At 36.8% G+C, this 19,944-nt stretch overlaps 2 protein-coding genes across 3 annotated transcripts; both read right to left on the minus strand.

Moving 5' to 3' along the window:
- Nucleotides 1-72: 72 nt before the first annotated feature.
- On the minus strand, nucleotides 73-8,515 carry LOC114538068 (WD repeat-containing protein 11-like). Its single transcript, XM_028559192.1, has 28 exons — nucleotides 8,380-8,515; nucleotides 8,186-8,255; nucleotides 7,907-7,948; nucleotides 7,459-7,786; nucleotides 7,055-7,268; nucleotides 6,203-6,951; nucleotides 6,046-6,130; nucleotides 5,828-5,928; nucleotides 5,666-5,741; nucleotides 5,478-5,586; nucleotides 5,245-5,388; nucleotides 5,012-5,116; nucleotides 4,811-4,917; nucleotides 4,565-4,679; nucleotides 4,261-4,429; nucleotides 4,080-4,188; nucleotides 3,909-3,968; nucleotides 3,773-3,838; nucleotides 3,581-3,674; nucleotides 3,244-3,468; nucleotides 3,038-3,133; nucleotides 1,204-1,274; nucleotides 1,031-1,125; nucleotides 860-957; nucleotides 664-744; nucleotides 519-583; nucleotides 366-448; nucleotides 73-205 (listed from the first exon to the last, which is right to left on the minus strand). The coding sequence occupies exons 1-28, from the start codon at nucleotides 8,442-8,444 to the stop codon at nucleotides 75-77; spliced, it is 3,753 nt and encodes a 1,250-aa protein (XP_028414993.1). The 5' UTR covers nucleotides 8,445-8,515; the 3' UTR covers nucleotides 73-74.
- An 8,261-nt stretch (nucleotides 8,516-16,776) lies between these two features.
- Nucleotides 16,777-19,627, minus strand: LOC114538065. 2 transcript variants are annotated; one of them, XM_028559188.1, is made up of 8 exons: nucleotides 19,213-19,627; nucleotides 18,557-19,126; nucleotides 18,398-18,492; nucleotides 17,992-18,151; nucleotides 17,858-17,921; nucleotides 17,520-17,782; nucleotides 17,277-17,457; nucleotides 16,777-17,111 (listed from the first exon to the last, which is right to left on the minus strand). In XM_028559188.1, exons 2-8 carry the CDS (start codon nucleotides 19,109-19,111, stop codon nucleotides 17,014-17,016), a joined length of 1,416 nt encoding a protein of 471 aa, XP_028414989.1. In that variant the 5' UTR covers nucleotides 19,112-19,126; nucleotides 19,213-19,627; the 3' UTR covers nucleotides 16,777-17,013. The 2 variants fall into 2 exon arrangements, with proteins under 2 accessions (XP_028414989.1, XP_028414990.1); XM_028559189.1 differs by lacking the exon at nucleotides 16,777-17,111 and having other exon boundaries at nucleotides 17,374-17,457; nucleotides 17,546-17,782.
- Nucleotides 19,628-19,944: the final 317 nt, after the last annotated feature.

Here is a 19,944-nt window from a genome sequence, read left to right on the forward strand (position 1 = left end):
GCAATTCAAAAACTTTTACTAAAAAATTAATTATATATTTAATTGTGCTATTTCAAAGTGTAAATGTATCAATATCATGATATATCTTCAAGGAGTCTTTTTCCTTCTTGTCCACCTTTAGAGCAGTAATACTTCGCCGCATTAACTAAACCAATTGTGAAAAGATAACGCGCATATTCCGTGAAGACTGACTCTAGAAGCAACGCTGATGTATGAAAATTAAGGACAAATCTTTTGTACCAGGAGCCAAGGGCTGGGTTGGCAGACCTATGAATGTACCTTGCAAAAGTCGCGTCCTTAGATGATTGGGGTAATTGGAGAGACAATCATATAAAATACTATTCTACACTGTTATAAAAGGATACATACAGAACTGTCGTCTGTATTTAGCAAGCCATATTCTAGACAAGCCTCAGCAAACAAGGCCGCACGGTCGAAGAAACGCATTCTAGAAATAAAGAAAACTTATCAAAAACTACTGTAAGAAAGTCAATCACGAACAAGCAAAAACCAATTACCCGAAAATCATTAACAAAGCTTTCGTGAACTGTCCAAGAGAAATATGGAGCAACAATCCACGACTCTGAAGAAAACGACGAAACAGAACATTCATAGTTGCATGCCTTCATTTTTAAATATTTTTGGCAAGATTTTTAGTTTTACCTGTTGGCTGATTTGAGTCCCTGAGAGATGGTCAATCCATCTGCGCATGACTTCTGCGCAATCATCGTAATCTAGAGTAGCCTAAGAAAGACAAGACTCCGTCAACGATGCACGTGTAATTCACGTGTAATCCATGAATTCAATGTATACAGGCAAACAGTGAAGAGTTTATAATACGAAGTAGCGATATTATAACCTTGGCCAGCCAGGCTGCTTGATACCATTTTCCGTATGTCTGTAAATATCGACAAGCGTCTAAACCCTTGTCAATCATACATAACAATTGAACACCCTCTGAAATAAATAAAAGAATAATTAAAGGATTGAAGGGACGCAGGAGGGACCTCTACTCCCAAATACTCCTCACCGTCAAGTTTGCCATTTGCAATGAGATTCGTCGCAACTAACTTTATCGTGCTTTGAGAGGCACCTGATGAACGTATCGCAGCCACAAGACACGCTCTGAAAAACAATGAAAGCAATTTCTTAAGATGATGAAATATTGACTATCTTGACTGATGTGTAGCTGAACGATTTTACCTCAGAGAATCTGTGTAATAGTTGCTGTTGCTAGACTCAGTCTCCAGGAATAGTTGGACGGCGCGGTCAGCCTGAGAAAGATGAGACCAATAGTTATCAATTCAGTTATTATGCACGACTCTCTGTTACTATAGGCAAAAATGAAATGCATGACTTCAATTCTGTTCCTAAAATTGGTTAAGAATTGTTCCTAGAATTTGTTTTCATACGAAAGAATTTGCACTCAAAAGTTAATGTAATTTCAATGCGACTCGAGAGAGAGAGATATGGGCAAATTAATGAACATGAAGGCTGAATCAGTTTTTCGCAAATATTTCTAAACATGTGTGCAATACAAATTAGTGGTTCATTACGCACAAAAGAAGGAACAGCAATTGTATGATGAAAGACGCCGTCCTGTGAAGACATCTGGTTTTTCGAAAGCTATTAATTTCATGCAGGTTGTGTCTTTTTGCTGAATCTAATCTAAATCCTAATTTAAAACCAATTTGAGCCATTTTCAGGCGGCAAGTCGATGAATAACATGATGAACAAAACAACGAGAGGTTGTCTTCATTTTCCTTACACATTTAATGGCGATTCCTTGGATTATTTATACGTCGTTCCTACATTAGTGACGATCTTCAATTCTTCAATCGTGTCAGGTATAGGAAATCTAATTGTAGCTCATGTGATTTACACAACGGGACAGTTATGGCAACGAAAGCACGTCTTCACTATAAATCTCACAATCCTAAATCTTTTTATTGCGCTCATTGCAATCCCGTCTTATTTTGTTTTTCTTCTGAGTTTCATCAACAAGGACAGTTGGTGTACTCTTGGTTGGGTATCGTTTACTAGTTATTGTTTTTCCTTTAACATGACAATCGTGAATGTGACTTTGATAAGTTATCAGAGATATTTTTCGGTCTTATATCCGTATCGCTATCAAGCTTTATTGACGTTGGAAAGGCATGTCTATATTGCAATTGCGTCTTGGATCTATGGGGCGATTCTGACATTACCCATTGCTGTGGAAAGCAAATTCGAATGGGGCAATTTGAAAGCGTTCTGTTTTGCATCCAAAGTAATCCTCATCATTCACATCGGGACAATGGTTCTTTGTTATGGTAGAATGGGTTATATTGCATCGCGTCATCGAAGAAGTATCTCACCAAATTCGAAAAACCTGGAGAAACTTTGTAAAACAACAACGACATCCATGCACCTGGTCGGGACAATATTAGTGTCGGCTTTGCCATGGCTAGGATTAGACTTAACGCACGTTTCAAAAAATCCCATCCCAGTTCATTATCTAAAATATGGAGTTTTCTACGCAAGTTGCTTTCTAAACTTATTCCTCTACACGCTGAAGAACGAAGATATATTTGCGGTCGTTAAGAGGAAAGTTAAACGTAAAGTAAAGCCGAATGATATTCGTTTACCCCAAGCAAGAATAACTAACAACCTCCGACCATTCTATCTTAATACTGCTGCTGCTCGAAGCAGACATATTTTGTCGGCAATCATTGAATTGAATGACTAAATTTAATCTTTATGTAACATTTTCTCTTTGAATCAAATGTAAAGTTATTGATCAGCACTATAAAAAACGTCACAGCTCAATAATCTTCACATTAAAACAATCGTGTTAATACAGCGTTGCGCTCTTCATTAATAGAACAAAATGTTTCTAAAAAATGCATTCGTTGTATGATAGTTGTGAGTTGACAAAATCAGAATTTTATTAGGAGTGGGTTATACTCCGGCTAGAAATGGTTGCATGAAATTCACCGGGAACTTTGTCAACTTTGTCCCCCCTTTCCTACAGGGGCGTACCCCCCCCCGCCCGTACCTGTTTCAAGAGTACCAATGTTTCAGCGCATTTCTTCGTGTGTTCGTACGTCGACCTCTTGCTATCGTGCAGAGCTGCACGGCTTAGTTGATGTGTCTAGGACGAAGATTTGTACCAAGGTTATAATTGTTTCTTCATTGGAGAAAGATTTTCGACGAAAGTAATGAAGGTAATTATACTTTTTCTATCTGAACCTACAAATGTACCTGAAAGGTTCTTGAATCACACAACACATCATATCCGGTATCCAAGGTGATGGGGAAACAGTGACATATCTCGGTATTTTCACCCTCGCTGTCCAGTGGGATATTGAGATCCAAGTCGTCATCTATTGATAGTAGATCTAAACTCTTTCGACGAACTCGCCGTGGTTCTGTTCCGAGGTCTGGATCGAGACGAGATGAAGAACGCGATGCTCTATTGCTGCCGTTCTAGAAAATATATGTTATGAAGTTCATGACGAAGATTCAGCCACCGCTGGACACAGGTTTACACAGTTGTGATTAACAAACGATGAAGTACAATATCGTTATTTTCCCTCACCTTGTGAGCTGGACAAGCCTTGCGACATTTCTCCCTTCGTAGATAATGCAAGGTAACTGTCCAAAACTTTAGCTCTCCTTCATCACCAAAAAGTCTGACAAAACAATTGAAAATGATTAGAATGAACTGTGGATAAACGACATTGGCGGCAGTTATATCAGTATTAGAAAGGTTAAGACATGAAGTACTCACTGAGAGGCAATCAAGCAACGCTGGGCGATGCCAAGTGGAGCTTCAGGCATAAACTCTTTAATATCACTGAAATAAATCAATTCTAATATAAAATACTCTTTATTAAGCCGCTCTAATTGAGAGCGTAGCAACTTACTCTGTTAAGTTTGCAAGGAATTCATTCACTTGATCTTTCTTCTCCTGGGAGGAAAGGTTTCTAAAGAAATTTCACGAAAAAAGTTAATACAGAATACTTAATATGCTCAGTTCTTCTACCGAAATCAGTGATCTTGAAACGGTCAGGGAGAAAGATGAATTAGCTACATACAGTTCACCGACATCTAAAGTGTATTTTTCATTCCAAGTTTGGCTTTGTAGAATTGACTTAAACATGAGCGCCTTTCGTGGAGGAAGAAGATGTGGGCACCACAGAGAATCTGGAAACAAAGAAGACGAGTTGCAAGGATTTGGTGAAGAAAAGACGACGATGATTGTAGTTGCGTTTGTACCTGTTAGATCTTGTTCCGACATTGGTGAGCAAGAACGTTTCAAGTTTAATGTCATCATTCTTATTGTACCATTTGAAAACAACAAGAGAGGAACTTCAGACGAATACCAGTCAATGTCGATCACAACGACAGAATCTCGCTGAGTTCTCATTGAGCTTGTTCGTTCAGACTGAAAGTAAAGAATAAATGAGATGATTCTGACCATTGACCTACATTAGATGCATTAACTTGACTGGCCTTCAGTATAGTCAGTGGTTTTGGCAACCAATATTCTAAAGAGTTTGCTTAAACCAACTTGGGTTACCTTTCCTAAGTCCCAGATCTCCACGCCATCGCTAAACTGCAACATCAACTTCAAATTTCCACGTCCTGGAGCAAATTTCATTTTCTTTATCGTTCCTCGATGCGTGCTTTGATTCCTAGAACAACAAAATATCTTCAATCGACGAGTTTTGACACAACAAAAGAACTAGATGAAGATGTCATGAGATGTTGTCAGACACCATTGTCAGACGCAAGTTATGTTAAAAAACGTCCACACTTTCCTCACCTCGACAAACGATGACGAAGATCCCAGATACTGAAATTTCCATCAGCGTCGCCAAGGATGACGGTATCTCCTTTCCAAGTAATGCATGTGATATTTCCCATGCTCCCCTGGGAGACACAGAAACAAAGAATGAAGCAACCTAAAACAGCCCCCGTTGGTACATAGAACAAAAGACACAATAATACAGCCTCGGGAACTCACATCAGGTGGAACTTTACTGCTGTCTTTAACAGACGTTCCTTCAACAACATAATGAAACAACATTCCGTCTGTATTTGTAAAAATAAAGTGTTCCTTTAACCAAATCTGTTAACAAAGAAATATAACACAATTTATTGCAGAGAGATTTTTAAAATACAATAGTTGATGGTACTGTACAGAGCACAGTGCTGAACTGGTCCCTAAACATCACTGGATTACTCTCTATTTCTTACCGGCATAGTCACGACTTCAGGTTTTCCGCTGTCCAAAACATTTGCAGCCTTTTCTTCTGACCCCTCTGGTGTCACGTTTTTGTCATCAGTCACTTGTGTCTGCTGTTTCTTCTTGTGTTTTCCATACTGACTGGGAGACCATTCCTATTAATGACACGTGAACGCTACTATATCACATATTGCTAGAGATCACAGCATATGACGAGACAACAGAAGAATGCAGAGAAACATACCAACGCTGAAATCAACGGAAACTGTGCAGACATTTCACGAAGAAGACCGAGGTGTTTCAAATCCCAGATTTCCAGAGGTTTTTCTTTGTAAATGATGATGAAATATTGTCTATAAAAAAATGCAGACCCGTTTTGTAAATATTTACCCGAGTTTATAAAAACGATTCATTCTAACCTGAATTACTTACTTCAACTGGGAAACTTTAATGGATGTTATTGTTTTTTCTTCAGAATTCTTTGGCAAAGGAACGGGCGTGTTTTGACCTGAGAATGAAGAAAGTATTTGATGATTATTTTATCAAAATTTAAACATAAAATAATTTTAAATCGATGGAAAATATACAGTTCACCTGTTTTTAAGTCAACCATAAAGACCTCACTTCGCACGCTACTGCTGTGAGACCAATACGACCAACTTAGAAAACTTTTTAAACTTGACCAGGCAACACCTCTTGAAATAAAATAATGACAAAAATGTAGAGCAAACCGTTCTTAATCTCTTTCGTTGCTAGAATTCTATTAGAATTATATCACAGAGTATTAAATTAGTTTGCCATAAACCCCTTACCTTACTGGTGCACTGTGGAGATTAAACTCTCGGATCATTAATCCAACAGATATATCAAAAACTTGAACTGCACCGGATGTACTGCCTTTGATAAAATATTTGAGCAGATATTGTATTAGTTGTTCCCTTTTTCTGTATTAGACAAATTGACACTTACCCACAGCAACTAATGGTTTATACTCTGGCCAATTCTTCGTTGTCATTGGTGGACACATCGCCGCACAATTTGGAGACATTTGCACATTGCTTAGCAACCCTATTAAAAGAAATCTGAAACTATTCCCATTACCCCCCTGTTGCATTGATGGGGGGAGTATATCAGATAGTGTTCTTTCAGGGGGGGACGACATCATCGCTGATATGACAGGTGTGTCTGTGGTTGTAATGGGCAGGGAAGCCTTGAGGCATTCATCTGACATCAACATTGCATCTGATAGAGGTTCACCAACAGATTTCACATTCCAGATTAATAATCTTCCATCGCTGACCAGCAGAATTACTTTAGTCTCAGTAATAGGGCAAGCCACAAACCCACTCACATAACTTGATTTGCTCAATCGAAAAGCATCAGATTGGCATTTGTTCTCATATAAAACATCCAAACAAGCCTCTTCAATTTCTTCTCTGACAGTTGGATATGGGTTTGTGGTTACTTGGCGACGACACCTCATTGTAATACTGCCATTGTCATGAAGGGTGTATATGACGTCGCGTTGGGTACATGGCAGTACAGCGTGGGAAAATGAGGGACTGTTGCGTTCAAGATAGATTGAACCAATGGCTTGGTTGATGGCAGTGTCAATAAAGAGGATCTCTCTGGGAAAAACAAGTAGAATCATATCACGACATGCTGGGTGGTAGACCAGCTGTAGACATTCACTCAAGGCTACATTCACCTCTTCCACCCTGAAAAAATAAATAAATCAATTAGTTAGTTCTTTCAAGCATAGAACTAAAAACAATTACCTTAATTCAATCATCGTATATGATAAATTTTTGTCTATTGTACCTATTCTTGCTTTCATTTGCTGCCCAAAGCTTCACTCTCTGAAATGCTGATTTTGAAGGTGTCCTGAGGGTACTGTTATTACCAGAACTTGACAGGTTGTTACTTGATCCAGATGAGGCCTCTGAACTTGTCATGTAGAATCTTCGACCATTGCCTTCTGGGGCTTGGTTCACTGAGAAATCACTCAGAAACACCAAGTACTCCTGGGACATTACTACATGAAAGAAAGAAACTAGTATTAGTCTTGGCAAAATGTCCAGGAAGGATCATTAATTTTCATCAATACCATCTTAACTACCATATCACTTTCAATTACCTATGATATTTAAGGTAACACTTTTGAAACTAGTTATCCTTTTCAGTCAAAGCCATCTCATTTACCCTTGGCATAAGAGTATACTTACATGTGACTTTTGCTGGGCTGAATGGATCGAAAGCAAAGCATATCAGATTTTCTTGGAAGGATTTTTTCCATAACTTGATTCCAGTATCTGCATTCCATAAGATCAGAGAGGATGGTGCGTGCAAGGCTGCAAGAAGATCATGGGAGGCATCCTGTGTCCATAGCCAGTGAAGGTCTAAGACAGGTCTTGAACCATCAGAGAACTCACTTAAAGAAATGCCTTGACTGACATCCCAGATAATGATATGACCAGCAGCATCTGCCGAGGCCAACCGAAGACTGTACGGGCAGCCAAGATCATGATGGTAGTTTTCACGACACCATTTTACCTGATGAGATGCACAAAGATATTATGGGAAAATTGTGCACTGCATTGATTCCAAAATGATCAACTTCAGAAAATTAACTACAATAAATTTTGTGGCAAATTATCATTTAGGGAATCTCACCTTGATAACATTAGACTGATGAAGATCCAATGTTTGAATAATCTACAAAAGGCATCAATACTCTAGTTTTAAAGCTCTAAACCTGATATTAATTTTATATGGTTTATAAACAGAAAAACAGAACAATATGTGTATTAATTTTCTTGTATGATTGCATGGCGACTTTAGTAATTATAATAACTTGTAGGTACACCACGTGTACAATATGTGTATTGTACTTTTTTGTTTATAAAACATATCAAATTAACACACGATTTTTGGTAAATGTATATTACGAACCTGCACTGTTTCAGGATCTACAACCACGACAAAGTTATAACACCCATAAGCAAACATCGATTGCCATCCCCTGAACATAAAAAGAAATTTCTATTACTATAACGATCATTCATGCCTATTAAAATTATTCATTCATAACAACATGGTCCTGATTTAAAGCGATACTATACAGCAAACTTCAAATCAAAACATACCAATCGCAAGATCCTTTATTCTGTACATGAAGTGAACCAGGGATTAGTTTTGGATTCAACTTCATACCGTCGTTTTCTTTGATTCAAGATCAAAAAATCTTTGTTTTTAAAACAGCCATATTTGATACATTTTCTTCCTTTCTTACACCAAATATTTAAAAAGACAAACCGCTGGCAGAAGTGTTCGTGGGATGAAAAGCGATATTGCAAGCTCAGGTAACCAATCAGAAACCGAGTTTACGCAGTTTTCCTGCTTGTCCAATCAGATTTGCTCTGTCTGAAGTAAAAGCAAAACTTGGTGTGGAAGTTTCGACACAGCCAAGGCCGGTGGAAAATATTCCAACAGCATTTTCTGTTCTTACATATTCGGGCAATATTATCTCAAAAACGAGAATTACGTCGATGATAAAATACAGATTGATAGAGAAGATATCAAAAGTGAAATTAATCTTAGACTGTGTAAATCACAGTGGATTACTGACAGAACGGAAGCTGCGAAATCTTGTTTCAGAGGTGGGCATATAATCAGGGAAAACATTCAAAGGAATCGCAGTTTTAAATTCTAGTCGTCGTGCTGCGAAATACGAGTAAGCAAGATTTCAAACTATTTTGGCGAGAATTACTATATGTAAACATTTATTTTTAAGCGGCATATCCTAAATAAAAAATAATGGAAGACATACAAAAAACAAAGAAATAAAATTTGGGACACACACACACATAAAACACACAAGATTACAAACATAACACATAATTAGACGAGTCCTTGACAGCACTAGGCTGCGGCCAGGTAAAATGTATAAATTATAACATCGTCCTTTTCTTTATGGCATTTTGCATTGAAACCATCGCATAGTAAACGTTCTACCGTCGTATATGAAACGCCCAAGTGTTTACAACAAAAATACGACATGGTAAACATGGAAATTTCATGGACGCTGCAGTTCGTGCAGTATGGTGGCCCAGGGCTGCCATATCATATTTTAAATTATTTTTTCAATATATTTTTTACAAATATAAATATAAATCGTCACCAGGTCAACAATTAGCTCGATGTTGTTGTCTTGAACTACTTGAAAGATCTGCATCGTTGGAGGCACAGTTTCCGAGTTTTTTGGGCCAGCTACGACCAGTTTTCTTGCATGTGGCATTCCTTTTGCGACTAGACAACGCTGAAATCAGCGAAAACTGCGCAAACATCTCACGAAGAAGACAGAGGTGGTTTAAATCCCGGATTTCCAGAGTTTTTCTTTGTAATGATGATGAAATATTGTCTATAAAAACAATGCAGTCACGTTTTGTAAATATTTACCGTTTAAAAAAACGATTCATTCCAACCTGAAATACTTACTTCCGATGGTTTCCGTAGCGATATCAACTCGACTCTAGTATCTGCCTCATTTGACGCATTTCATCAACACAATCCATTGCATGGTCGTATATCCATTTGTCCGCGCCAAGAATGGTTTCTGGCAATTGAAAAATGGCAAGCCGTTGCATTAAATAAATTTGCGTTACTTGACTACAAACATCGACTGCAATTTCCTGACCATTAATAAAAATTTCTATTACTTTTATTACAGGTGATAACGACCATTCCTAATGCATCATATGCATGCATGAATGACAACATGGCCGCTATTTAAAGCGATATCAAACAGCAAACTTTATATTAAAACATACCAATCGAATTCGCTGCAGTCTATTTTCTTGACAATCTCACAGGCTAGATGCGATAAGAATTTTCCACGGATGAAAAGTGTTTCACTACCAGTTGCAACCAATCACCCAATCGAGGGAAGGCTGGCGTTGTCAGAAGGATACCGGGCTTCACTTCGACTTATACCGTCAAGATTTCAACTTTTCTACAGAATTCAGTAATCTTGCATAAAATTCGTGGTTGTTAATGACAATATGACAAGGTGTTAAATGGCAATTCTCTGCCGTATTCGCCCGGGCAGTTTCCGCAGTATTCGGTTTTTGTTAGAAGATTACACTATTTACACTATTTTAAGAACTCACCTGGCAATTGTGGTCTTACAGGAACTGTGCAGACATCTCACGAAGAAGACTGAGGTTTTTTAAATCCCAGATTTCCAGAAGTTTTTCTTTGCAAATGATGATGAACTATGGTCTATAAAAACAATGCAGTCACGTTTTGTATAAATATTTTACCCAAGTTAATAAAAAAGGATTCATTCTAACCTGAATTACTTACCTCAACTGGGAAACTTTAATTATATCTTTTCTCTTCAGAATTCTTTGGCAACGAAAGGGGCGTGATTTGACCTAAGAAAATAAAATTGTAAATGAAGAAAGATTTTGATAAATGGTGAATCAAAATTTTGAGATAGGAAAGCGATAAATCAATTGAAAATAAGGCTGAAGTCAAAGTTTACCTTTCTCGCGTCAACCATAAAAGCATCGCACTCACGACTATAGTTTACATCTCCTCTTGTTTCTTAGCAAAAATGGCGGTTTGGATTACAACAGAATTCCAATCGCAGGGTTCTTTATTCTTTCTGTACACGAAGTGAACCAGGGATCAGTTTTGGATTTAATTTCATAGCGTCGTTTTCCGGCTTCGCTTCAAAAAGATCAATCAAGAGGTTCTTCAGCAGTTTTCTTGATTCTGCAGACAGATTTGTTCCGGCTGAATTGTGGTTTAGACAAAGCCAAAGATATGAAGCTGTAAAGAATATTCCAGCAGCTTGTTTTGTCAGTATGTATATTCCAGCATTGTGTTACGAAAACCTGTTTGCTTGGTTGTCAGCAAGTTTCACCCGATTGTATTGTATTGCGTGGCCCAGTCCATTCACTGTATTGACAACCAACGGCTTCCCACTGGTGTGATATCCCTGGATTTTTCGTCTGGGAAAAACAAGTCCCGTTTTTCGATACATTTTCAGTTTTCTTTATTAGGTCTTCGTGAAAACGTTCGAGTGTCCAGCAGTTAAGATTGTGTTGGTTTTTAAATAAATATAATAATGGTATAATACAGATTTAGCAACAGAGAAGACATTCAAGTGATCACAAATCTATAATATTGTCTAAACCACAGTCGATGGACAAGGTATGGAAACTCAGCTACCAAATGCATGGCATATATAATCAGGAATAATCATTCCTATAGGGAATTGCATATTCAATTTTAAAAGTTCTAAAAAAAATACAATTAACAAAATTTCAAAATATTTTGGCACGATATCAGAAATCTCAACTATGTAGCTACCTTTTTCTCAAAAAGAAACTGTTTAAAGTTTGCCGAATTTCCAGACCATATATTCTATTGACTATGGTGTAACTCTTTGGCGAGGTTTTTCTCACAGTAAAAATCGCCAAAGAATTACGACTGTTGAAAATTTGTGTTCAAACTTGGTTCTTATTAAAGATAGAAATTTAAGGAAGACAAGTACAAAACAAAGACAGACAAATACAAAACAATGAAATCAAGAATAAACACAGACTAGAAGAATAAACACAGACTAGAAGAATAAACACAGACTAGAAGAATAAACACAGACTAGAAGAATAAACACAGACTAGAAGAATAAACACAGACTAGAAGAAAAAACACTTATAAGATGACGAAATATACATTTCACCGTGTGTATAACATGTATCAAACAGAAATGAGTGAAAATGAACTAGCACTAGCTGACTTACATCAGATAAAACGATAGATACTTGAAAAAAAAAGAGAATATTCTCTTTTCAGCTAAGAATTAAGTACCTAGGTTTTCTTTACCTAGCTAAAACATTTTTAAAGGAGCTATATATTTGCAGCCAGGTAAAATGCATATATCCATGCCATCTTTTTGTTATGACAAAGAAAAGTATCTTATTTGTTTTGTAAATAAACAAAAGAAATTAAAGGCTTGTAAAGGATTGGTACGCTGCATCTATAATTCTATATGCATTATTAGAAATAATTGAAAGAATGTTTTGGAACGTACGTATAGCCGTATACACGCACTTAAAGCCGTAGTTCAGATAAACGAAGGTTTAAATTTATATCATGCAAAAAAATTCGTTTCTCCTTGTTTGAAGTTATATATATCATATTATATTGCTTTATTATAAAACCTATTATATTTATTACTATTTTAATATATTTACTGTTTAATTATATTTATGTTATATATATATATATATATATATATATATATATATATATATATATATATATCTATGGTCTTTTTTTAAGATATATTGGTAACGAAATGATGTAAAGAAAAATTACACAACAACGTGTTCCTTGATGGAGTACGTAAAAACCTCACATTCAGAGTCCCGACATCAGCAAAGCTTTGGGGACGTTTATGGCGTCGATCATCGTCGCTTGTCACGCGAATACATGTTAACGTGTGAAGAAATTCAGCAGGGAAAAGGCAGGTACCATAAACGAACTGCTTTCCGTGCTTGTCAGTGCGAGTCAACGATGAAAGCAGAACCACGGGACAACATGCTATTATTTTTGTGTAGAAGTTATATCATATAAACCTGTTATATTTAATACAATTTTAATATATTTACTGTTTTATTATACTTATGTTATATAGCTATATTTATGATTTTTTTCCCAGATATATTGGTAACGACACAACAACGTGTTCCCTGATGAAGTACGTAAAACTTCACATTAAGGAAATGCATATAGGCCATAAGCAACAACAAATTTGAGCGTGGAGAAGTTTTGCACCGAAAAGGCGAAAAGGCAAGCACGGTAGACGAGAGTACTTTGCATGGCGAACACCGAGACAACATGTTGACCATGGGGTATAAGAGCGGCACATGCCAGAAAAAAAACAAAAAAAAACACGCCAAATCATCAAAAGAATCCAACCCTATCGTCGATTTTATAAGTATGGTTTAAATTATTTTAAACTCTCACGTGCGTACGTACAGGCACGTACAAAAAACGTGATATAAACATTGATAAATGTATATAAAATAAGTCAGCCTGTCCTATCAACGCATCAGAAACAACATTTCCAATTTAAGCCTACAATGCATGGTCAAATTAATAGTTACAACACTTGTGTGAATTATTGTTTGAAGATTATTTGCTTGTTATAAAATGACGCTTTTTCTATAAAAGTTTCGAAGACATGAAAAACAGCTTAAAGTACGACACTTCTAGTAAGCCAGGAGAAAACATGTTCAAGTGTTCAAGTGTCTTATACGATGAAATGGAAACTTAATAACACCATGCCTATATAAGAGCGTGGTGAAGGTGGGGAGGAACACTTCCAAAAAAAATTATAAAATTGGTCAAAACTCTTAATGTTTGGTGAAAGAAATACAACATGAAATTAGACTGAGGAAACTCGTTGAAGTTTCCAAAAAATTTGTTAATTTGCTAAATTTGTATTTAAAAACTCCTGATCAAAACAGCCTGCTTTTAGACTAACTTTAGATTTGAAATATTTTCTCGCTTGGCGCCAACTATGATGTGATGTTTTTGTAACTATGATCTCATCAAAAGTAATGAAATCTCTTCGCAAAACTGTCTGCAAACGCTATGATCGCAGCCTGCAAGTGAGTTACTTTTATAAATACATTAATAACATGTACACCTGAAACCAGTAACCCCGACGAAAAGCAGTGTAGTAACTTTTAGAGAAAAACTTTATATTCAACTGGGAACACAGTCATGGCGCTGTGAATGGTATTTCTTCACACTTTATTGATTAAAAATGTATTGTATTTTTTTGTGTTTGTATAATAAATTGAAAAGGGAAATATAAGTAAAAAAGATCGAAAGATAAAGAGGAAAGATATGACCTATATCATCAAAGTTTTTATGATGCAAAATTTATAAATTTATATCATGCAAAAAAAATTCGTAATTCATTTCTCTTTGTTTAGAAGTTATATATCATATTGCTTTATTAAAAAAACTTTTTATATTAAATATTATTTTAATATATTTACTGTTTAATTATATTTATGTTATATATTTATAGCTTTTTTTTTAAGATATATTGGTAACCAAATGGAGAAAGTGAAACTTCACATTCAGAGTCCCGACATCAGCGAAGCTTTAGGGACGTTTATGGCGTCGATCATCGTCGCTTGTCACGCAAATACATGTTAACGTGTGAAGAAATTCAGCAGGGAAAAGGCAGGTACCATAAACGAACTGCTTTCCGTGCTTGTCAGTGCGAGACAACGATGAAAGCAGAACCACGGGACAACATGCTGTCTAAACGCTGGAGGAATCGGAGAAATTTTCCTTCGCTTGTTCTGGTTAATGGTGAGCGTTGTTGAATTTAAACTGTGGTTTCCATGGATGTGATAAAAAAAAATTACGAAACAACGTGCTCCCTGATGGAGTTCGTAAAACTTCACATTAAGGAAATGCATATAAGCGAAGCCTTGCAGACGTTTATGTCGTCTAGCATTGTCGCTTGCGATGCAACAACAAATATGCGCGTGGAGAAGTTTTGCACCAAAAAGGCAAGCACGATAGACGAGCTACTTTCCGTTCTTATCAGCTTGTTGACGGTGCAAGGCGAACCCCGAGACAACATGTTGACCATGGGGTATAAGCGCGGCACATACCGATACGTCCGACCTGTAGGTGACCATCCATTCTACCAAAATAGCATGGCTATCTTCGTTCAGTCGGCTATTTTTGAGGCGTTACACGAGCTCATTGGAAGCGATCTGATGCTCCACTTGATGAAGAATTTAAGCTTATTCATCAAGGAAGGCTCTTGCTTCATGCAGGTCACAGGAAAACCGATCAACGAAGTTGTTTGGAGAAAAAAATTAAGTTATGATGAAAAATTTGAGCTTGTTCGTTAAGGAAGGCTCTTGTTTCATGCAGGTGACAGGAAAACCAATCAACGAAGTTGTTTGGAGAAAAAATTAAAGTTTTGATGAAGAATTTAAGCTTGTTCAGCTGACGTTTCTTCTTCAAGATTCGTTGGGTGGTGATTCCAATTTCCAAGACACTAATGGTCGTTCAAGTCTCGCCAGCACTTAAGAATGTTGGTGAAACTTTGCGCAGTTTAAATTTTGCCAAGAAGTTCATCAAGGAAGGCTCTTGCTTTACGTAGAAAAAAATATTTCTTTTTTATCAACTATCTTGAAATGTAGCTAAAATATGTAAAATACCCAATATGTACCCAATACTAGATTTTCATTGATATAATAAGACAAAAACTTGCATTTTTTGGTCATATTAAACGCAACAATTGAAAATATTTTCAACGGTTTTCACATAATTTATGCAAATATATATATAATTTTTGGTCACATGTTACTTTAAAAATTTAAAGGGAAATAACACGTGCACGCTGTTCCGAATAAGCCCCCACCCGAATGTAAGCTCCTGTATAAGCCCATATTCTTTACAATGCTCTTAAATTTTGGGGTATTCAAAGGCTCTATATCTCGTTATAGACACAGGCTAAAACTAAAGTTTGAAGACCGTATTTAGTCAGATCAAGATAAGATCTACAGGATGAAGAATCCGACTTCTCTGAGCCGCCGTCGAGTTCGAAGTTTATAACAACGTGCATCAGTGCATGCGAGACAAACAAGTCATTATAGGCGCTACTATGCTCAGTTTTTACGAATGGCCATGGTTGTTCACTGGTTCGAATAGCTTTTTCTCTTCTTTGAGAACTAATTTCGTTGTGAAAGGGCAAGAGAAACTCGAGTTATAGTTCTCGGTTTAAACCTAAGTTGCGTGGAAATTAAGGCGTGCCGATTAGGCGACGAACGACGAGAGAAAATACGAAAGATCAAATAATATGACTCACGTGTACGTACCACCAAAAGCACAAGTTCTTCCGAACGATCACTTCAACTTGTTCTCAAAATTTCAGTCTTCCTCAAGTGCTTGCTCATAACGATTTTAACGGTTCTGTTATTCAAATCGTGACCGGCCTCGTGGGCAATTTTAAATATTCAATTTATAGAAATAGTTGTTTTCACCGTTAATTACCCAACATGCAATATTCATCCATTGTTTGGGAACAATGGGCCGGGAAATGCGAGAATCAATCCCAAGTCTCTGCTAATCTTCACTGAGATTCCGCAAACCTCGGATTAAAAGCCATTCTCAATTCCCAGAGGTGCTTATCTATTGCGCTTTAGAGTTGTATTAATGTTCTTGCATACTGGCTTAAGTGGTTGCGTTTTTTTTGAGACACCCTGCACAAAACTAAACGAACAAACTTTCGCAATTCCACGCTCAACTGGAGTAATGATAATGAGGTTACATGAGGTTTAATGTCATCTCATTATCTATTGTTTAAATGCATTCAACGCGCCAAAAATGTGATGCATGAACTGAGCTATAGGCCTATAAGCAAGAGTCTGCAAGACAAACATCGATTGACGTTGTTCAATTTTGAAATTTTTATTTCGAAGCAAGATATAAACAATTTCTGAATGCTTTCGTAGGAAAAAATAAATGCATCTAATATTTTACCAAACTTTACCCCTACGTCCCCTATACGATAGACACGACTAAGCGAAACTTGAAAGCAGCAACTTATCCCAAAATGTCTATTCCGTATTGACTGATTGCCACTACAGCCTAATTCAACTATCAAAGCGATAAAACAACTTCGTCTTTACACAGAAGATGGCGCGAATATTTGAAGAAGCTCCTTCTCAACAAAGTGTTGTTGCGTTGTAATTATTGTAATGCAACACAGGAAGAACTCGCTCAACAGGAAAAGATTTCTCCTCTTTGACTTTGTCTTTGAACTCTATAAAACGAATAACGAATGATTCATCTTGAAAGCTCAACTGACAGTCATGGCCAATCTTTTACAACTGTGGAAACTGAATCTAATATTAAAACTCGTTAACACAACACCAAAATTTTCTTTTTGATTTTGAATGTTATTTTGGCGAACGAAGATGAACCTCACCTACACTTCCTTTGTATTTAAAATGTTGCCATATATCCCAAGCGATCCCAATGCATGTGAGGATGCCTATGAGACCAAGAGTGTAATAAATTAACTTCAAAATGTTGCCTTGACTTAAAAGTGAGCTCAATTCCTCGTCTTCCATTGTAGTTGTGAAGAAATCGCCAAATGTATTATCCATCTGAAATAAAAATATGAAAATTTACCGACTGTTTGGTTAAGGATTCGCACAAGCGAGGCTACCTCTTTTCGTTTCAAAGTAATCTCACTTCTCAAACATCTCAAAAACATCTTGTCAGCTTTATTAAATGTTTCTGGATCAATCGCAAGAACCATTCCGATCTGAAATGGCGACTTAAAAACCTTCACCATGGCATAATCTTTCAATATGTCTTTATACTCTTCGTCACGTGATAACATGGCGAAAAACTTGTAATCTGGAAACAACAGACGGTCCACGTTTTTCCTTTTCAATTCTTCGATCATTTGACCTAGACTTAGGTAATCTGAAAAGGGAAATATATCAATATAAGTAAGGATTATCATGTGATATGAAAAGACATATGATGCTGGTTACTTACTTTTCACTTGACCAGCCAAGTTAAGCTGTTTTTCAACAAAATCTTTACTGAAAAGGACGCCAACCTGGAATTACGAAAACATACATAAGAAAGGCGAGTTATATTTTCGTGGGTCGCGGGTCATCATACTCTACCTTCCTTCCTTTCATTGAGGCATAGTCTGTTTTTACAAGACTCCGATCAAGTATGGTCGTTACGTTTGCCGTGAATAATGAAAGTAAAACGGCGGATATCATCACCCATATCACAGCTACAATGCGAGCAGGAAAACTCTTTGGCGTTTTGTCACCATAACTATATGGAAGAGTGACAATATAGTTGATATTGTTATAAGGCGTGGTTTTATAGAAGAGTTAGAGCGCACTGCACAGGGAAGTAAGCAGAAGAATTATCAACTGCCACAAACAAGAGATTTTTCTTGGCAAGTTTGCAAATCCTAGGGTTAGGTCGCGTTTTGGAAGAACATCCAAGAACACCTAAAGTGCCTAACCGGCTTGTCCAGGTAAAATTTCTCGTATGTGCTTTGCTTAAAATGCTCACCCAACAGTCGTCATTGTGACGATACTCCACCAGAAACCATCAAACATTCCAACGACAAATGGAGCTCGAAAATCCTTGGCATTTTTCCAGTGATCCTGAAGAAAAACATCTAATTGATACTGACTCTATATACATAAAGATTTCTGAATGCCTACCTACCGTTACCCAACCGAATATTCCAAACAGCCATGATAAGACTAACATTAAAATCAACGCCAATCCAGATGAATTTACTATCTGCATAATAGCATCCATATGTTTGTTTTCTATTACATGAGGTTTGTACATAACAGCGGCTTGTCCTTGCGACTCTTTCAACCTCACGAAACTCAACTCATAATCATAAACATGTTTCACATCTTCCTTGGCAAATTCTGGAAAGTAGAACTCGTAGGGACGCGGTCGTGTCGTCGTCTGAACAAGATTTTTCATTACCAACTCATCTGTGTATAAATTCGTTACGTTTTTGAACACGAAGGTGACGTTCATTTTTGGACAACATTTTGGGACGACGGTGTTGATAATTTTGATAAATATTCCTCCTTGGTATAAATTGTTGTTTCCAATTTTATTTCCAAGGTAGAAATAGTAATAGTCACGGTAGTGAATGATAACTTTGGTTATATTGCTACAAATGTCTGGAGACAGCTCTGAGACAGAGCTGCTTGCGAGTCCAAATGATAATGTCACAAAAAAAGGAGAAAATCCAATCATTCCGTAGGAATTGTCCTTCAAGGATAGAAAAACAATAGAGTGAGATAAAATCGTCAATTTTCTCAATTGCTAATTTTTTTTATATTTAAATATTGATATACCTGTTCTCATTTGCGTACGACGCCATAAACCAATCAGGATAGAAAGGAGATTAATTGTTCCTAGTCCGGCTGACTGTCGAAGTTCACTTGAATTGGTTCTTTGGTGATTTCTTGTTTTTTCCCCTTCAGTTAAGGCTAGCAATAGTTCAAACGTTCTTCGACATATCAGTGATGACTGGTCAACAAAAATATTCTCAATGCTCATGAATGCGCGCATGGACCTGTTCATCATATTGCGTTAACAAGTGAGATATTCTGTCATTTGTGATGACTTCATAGCGAACCAGTCAATACTCACACCAATATCCAACTGAGAAACTTGTGTAAGAACATCTGCTGTTTGCACATGAGTTCTGCAACGATTCTTTTCGTTTTCTATCAACAGATTAGAAACTGATGAAATGAAAGTAAATTTTTCGCCACCCAAGTAGAATAACTCATCCCCGAGTTCACGATGCGTCAGTAAAAAGCAAATTTTAGCCGTAGAATAGACCAAATGGGGAAATATCAGGCAGTCTGATATTAAACGCGCAGCTGTAAAGCTCCTTAGCTCCGCGGAGTTAAAAAAAGGAATGAAGTTGCCTCAGCGTAAAAAAACCAAACAGAATTTTCAATATATTTAAATCAGTTTTGTGGTGAGTAAGTTGGAAATTGCCCGGAATATTTCTTAAAAGTTAAAACTGTTAATGCGTATAAAGACTACAGTCTTCCTCGCTGTACGTTGTAAATCAT

This window comes from Dendronephthya gigantea, unplaced genomic scaffold (assembly GCF_004324835.1).
Source record: "Dendronephthya gigantea isolate DGI-Jeju-01 unplaced genomic scaffold, DenGig_1.0 000173F, whole genome shotgun sequence".
NCBI classification, from domain to species: Eukaryota; Metazoa; Cnidaria; class Anthozoa; order Malacalcyonacea; family Nephtheidae; genus Dendronephthya; species Dendronephthya gigantea.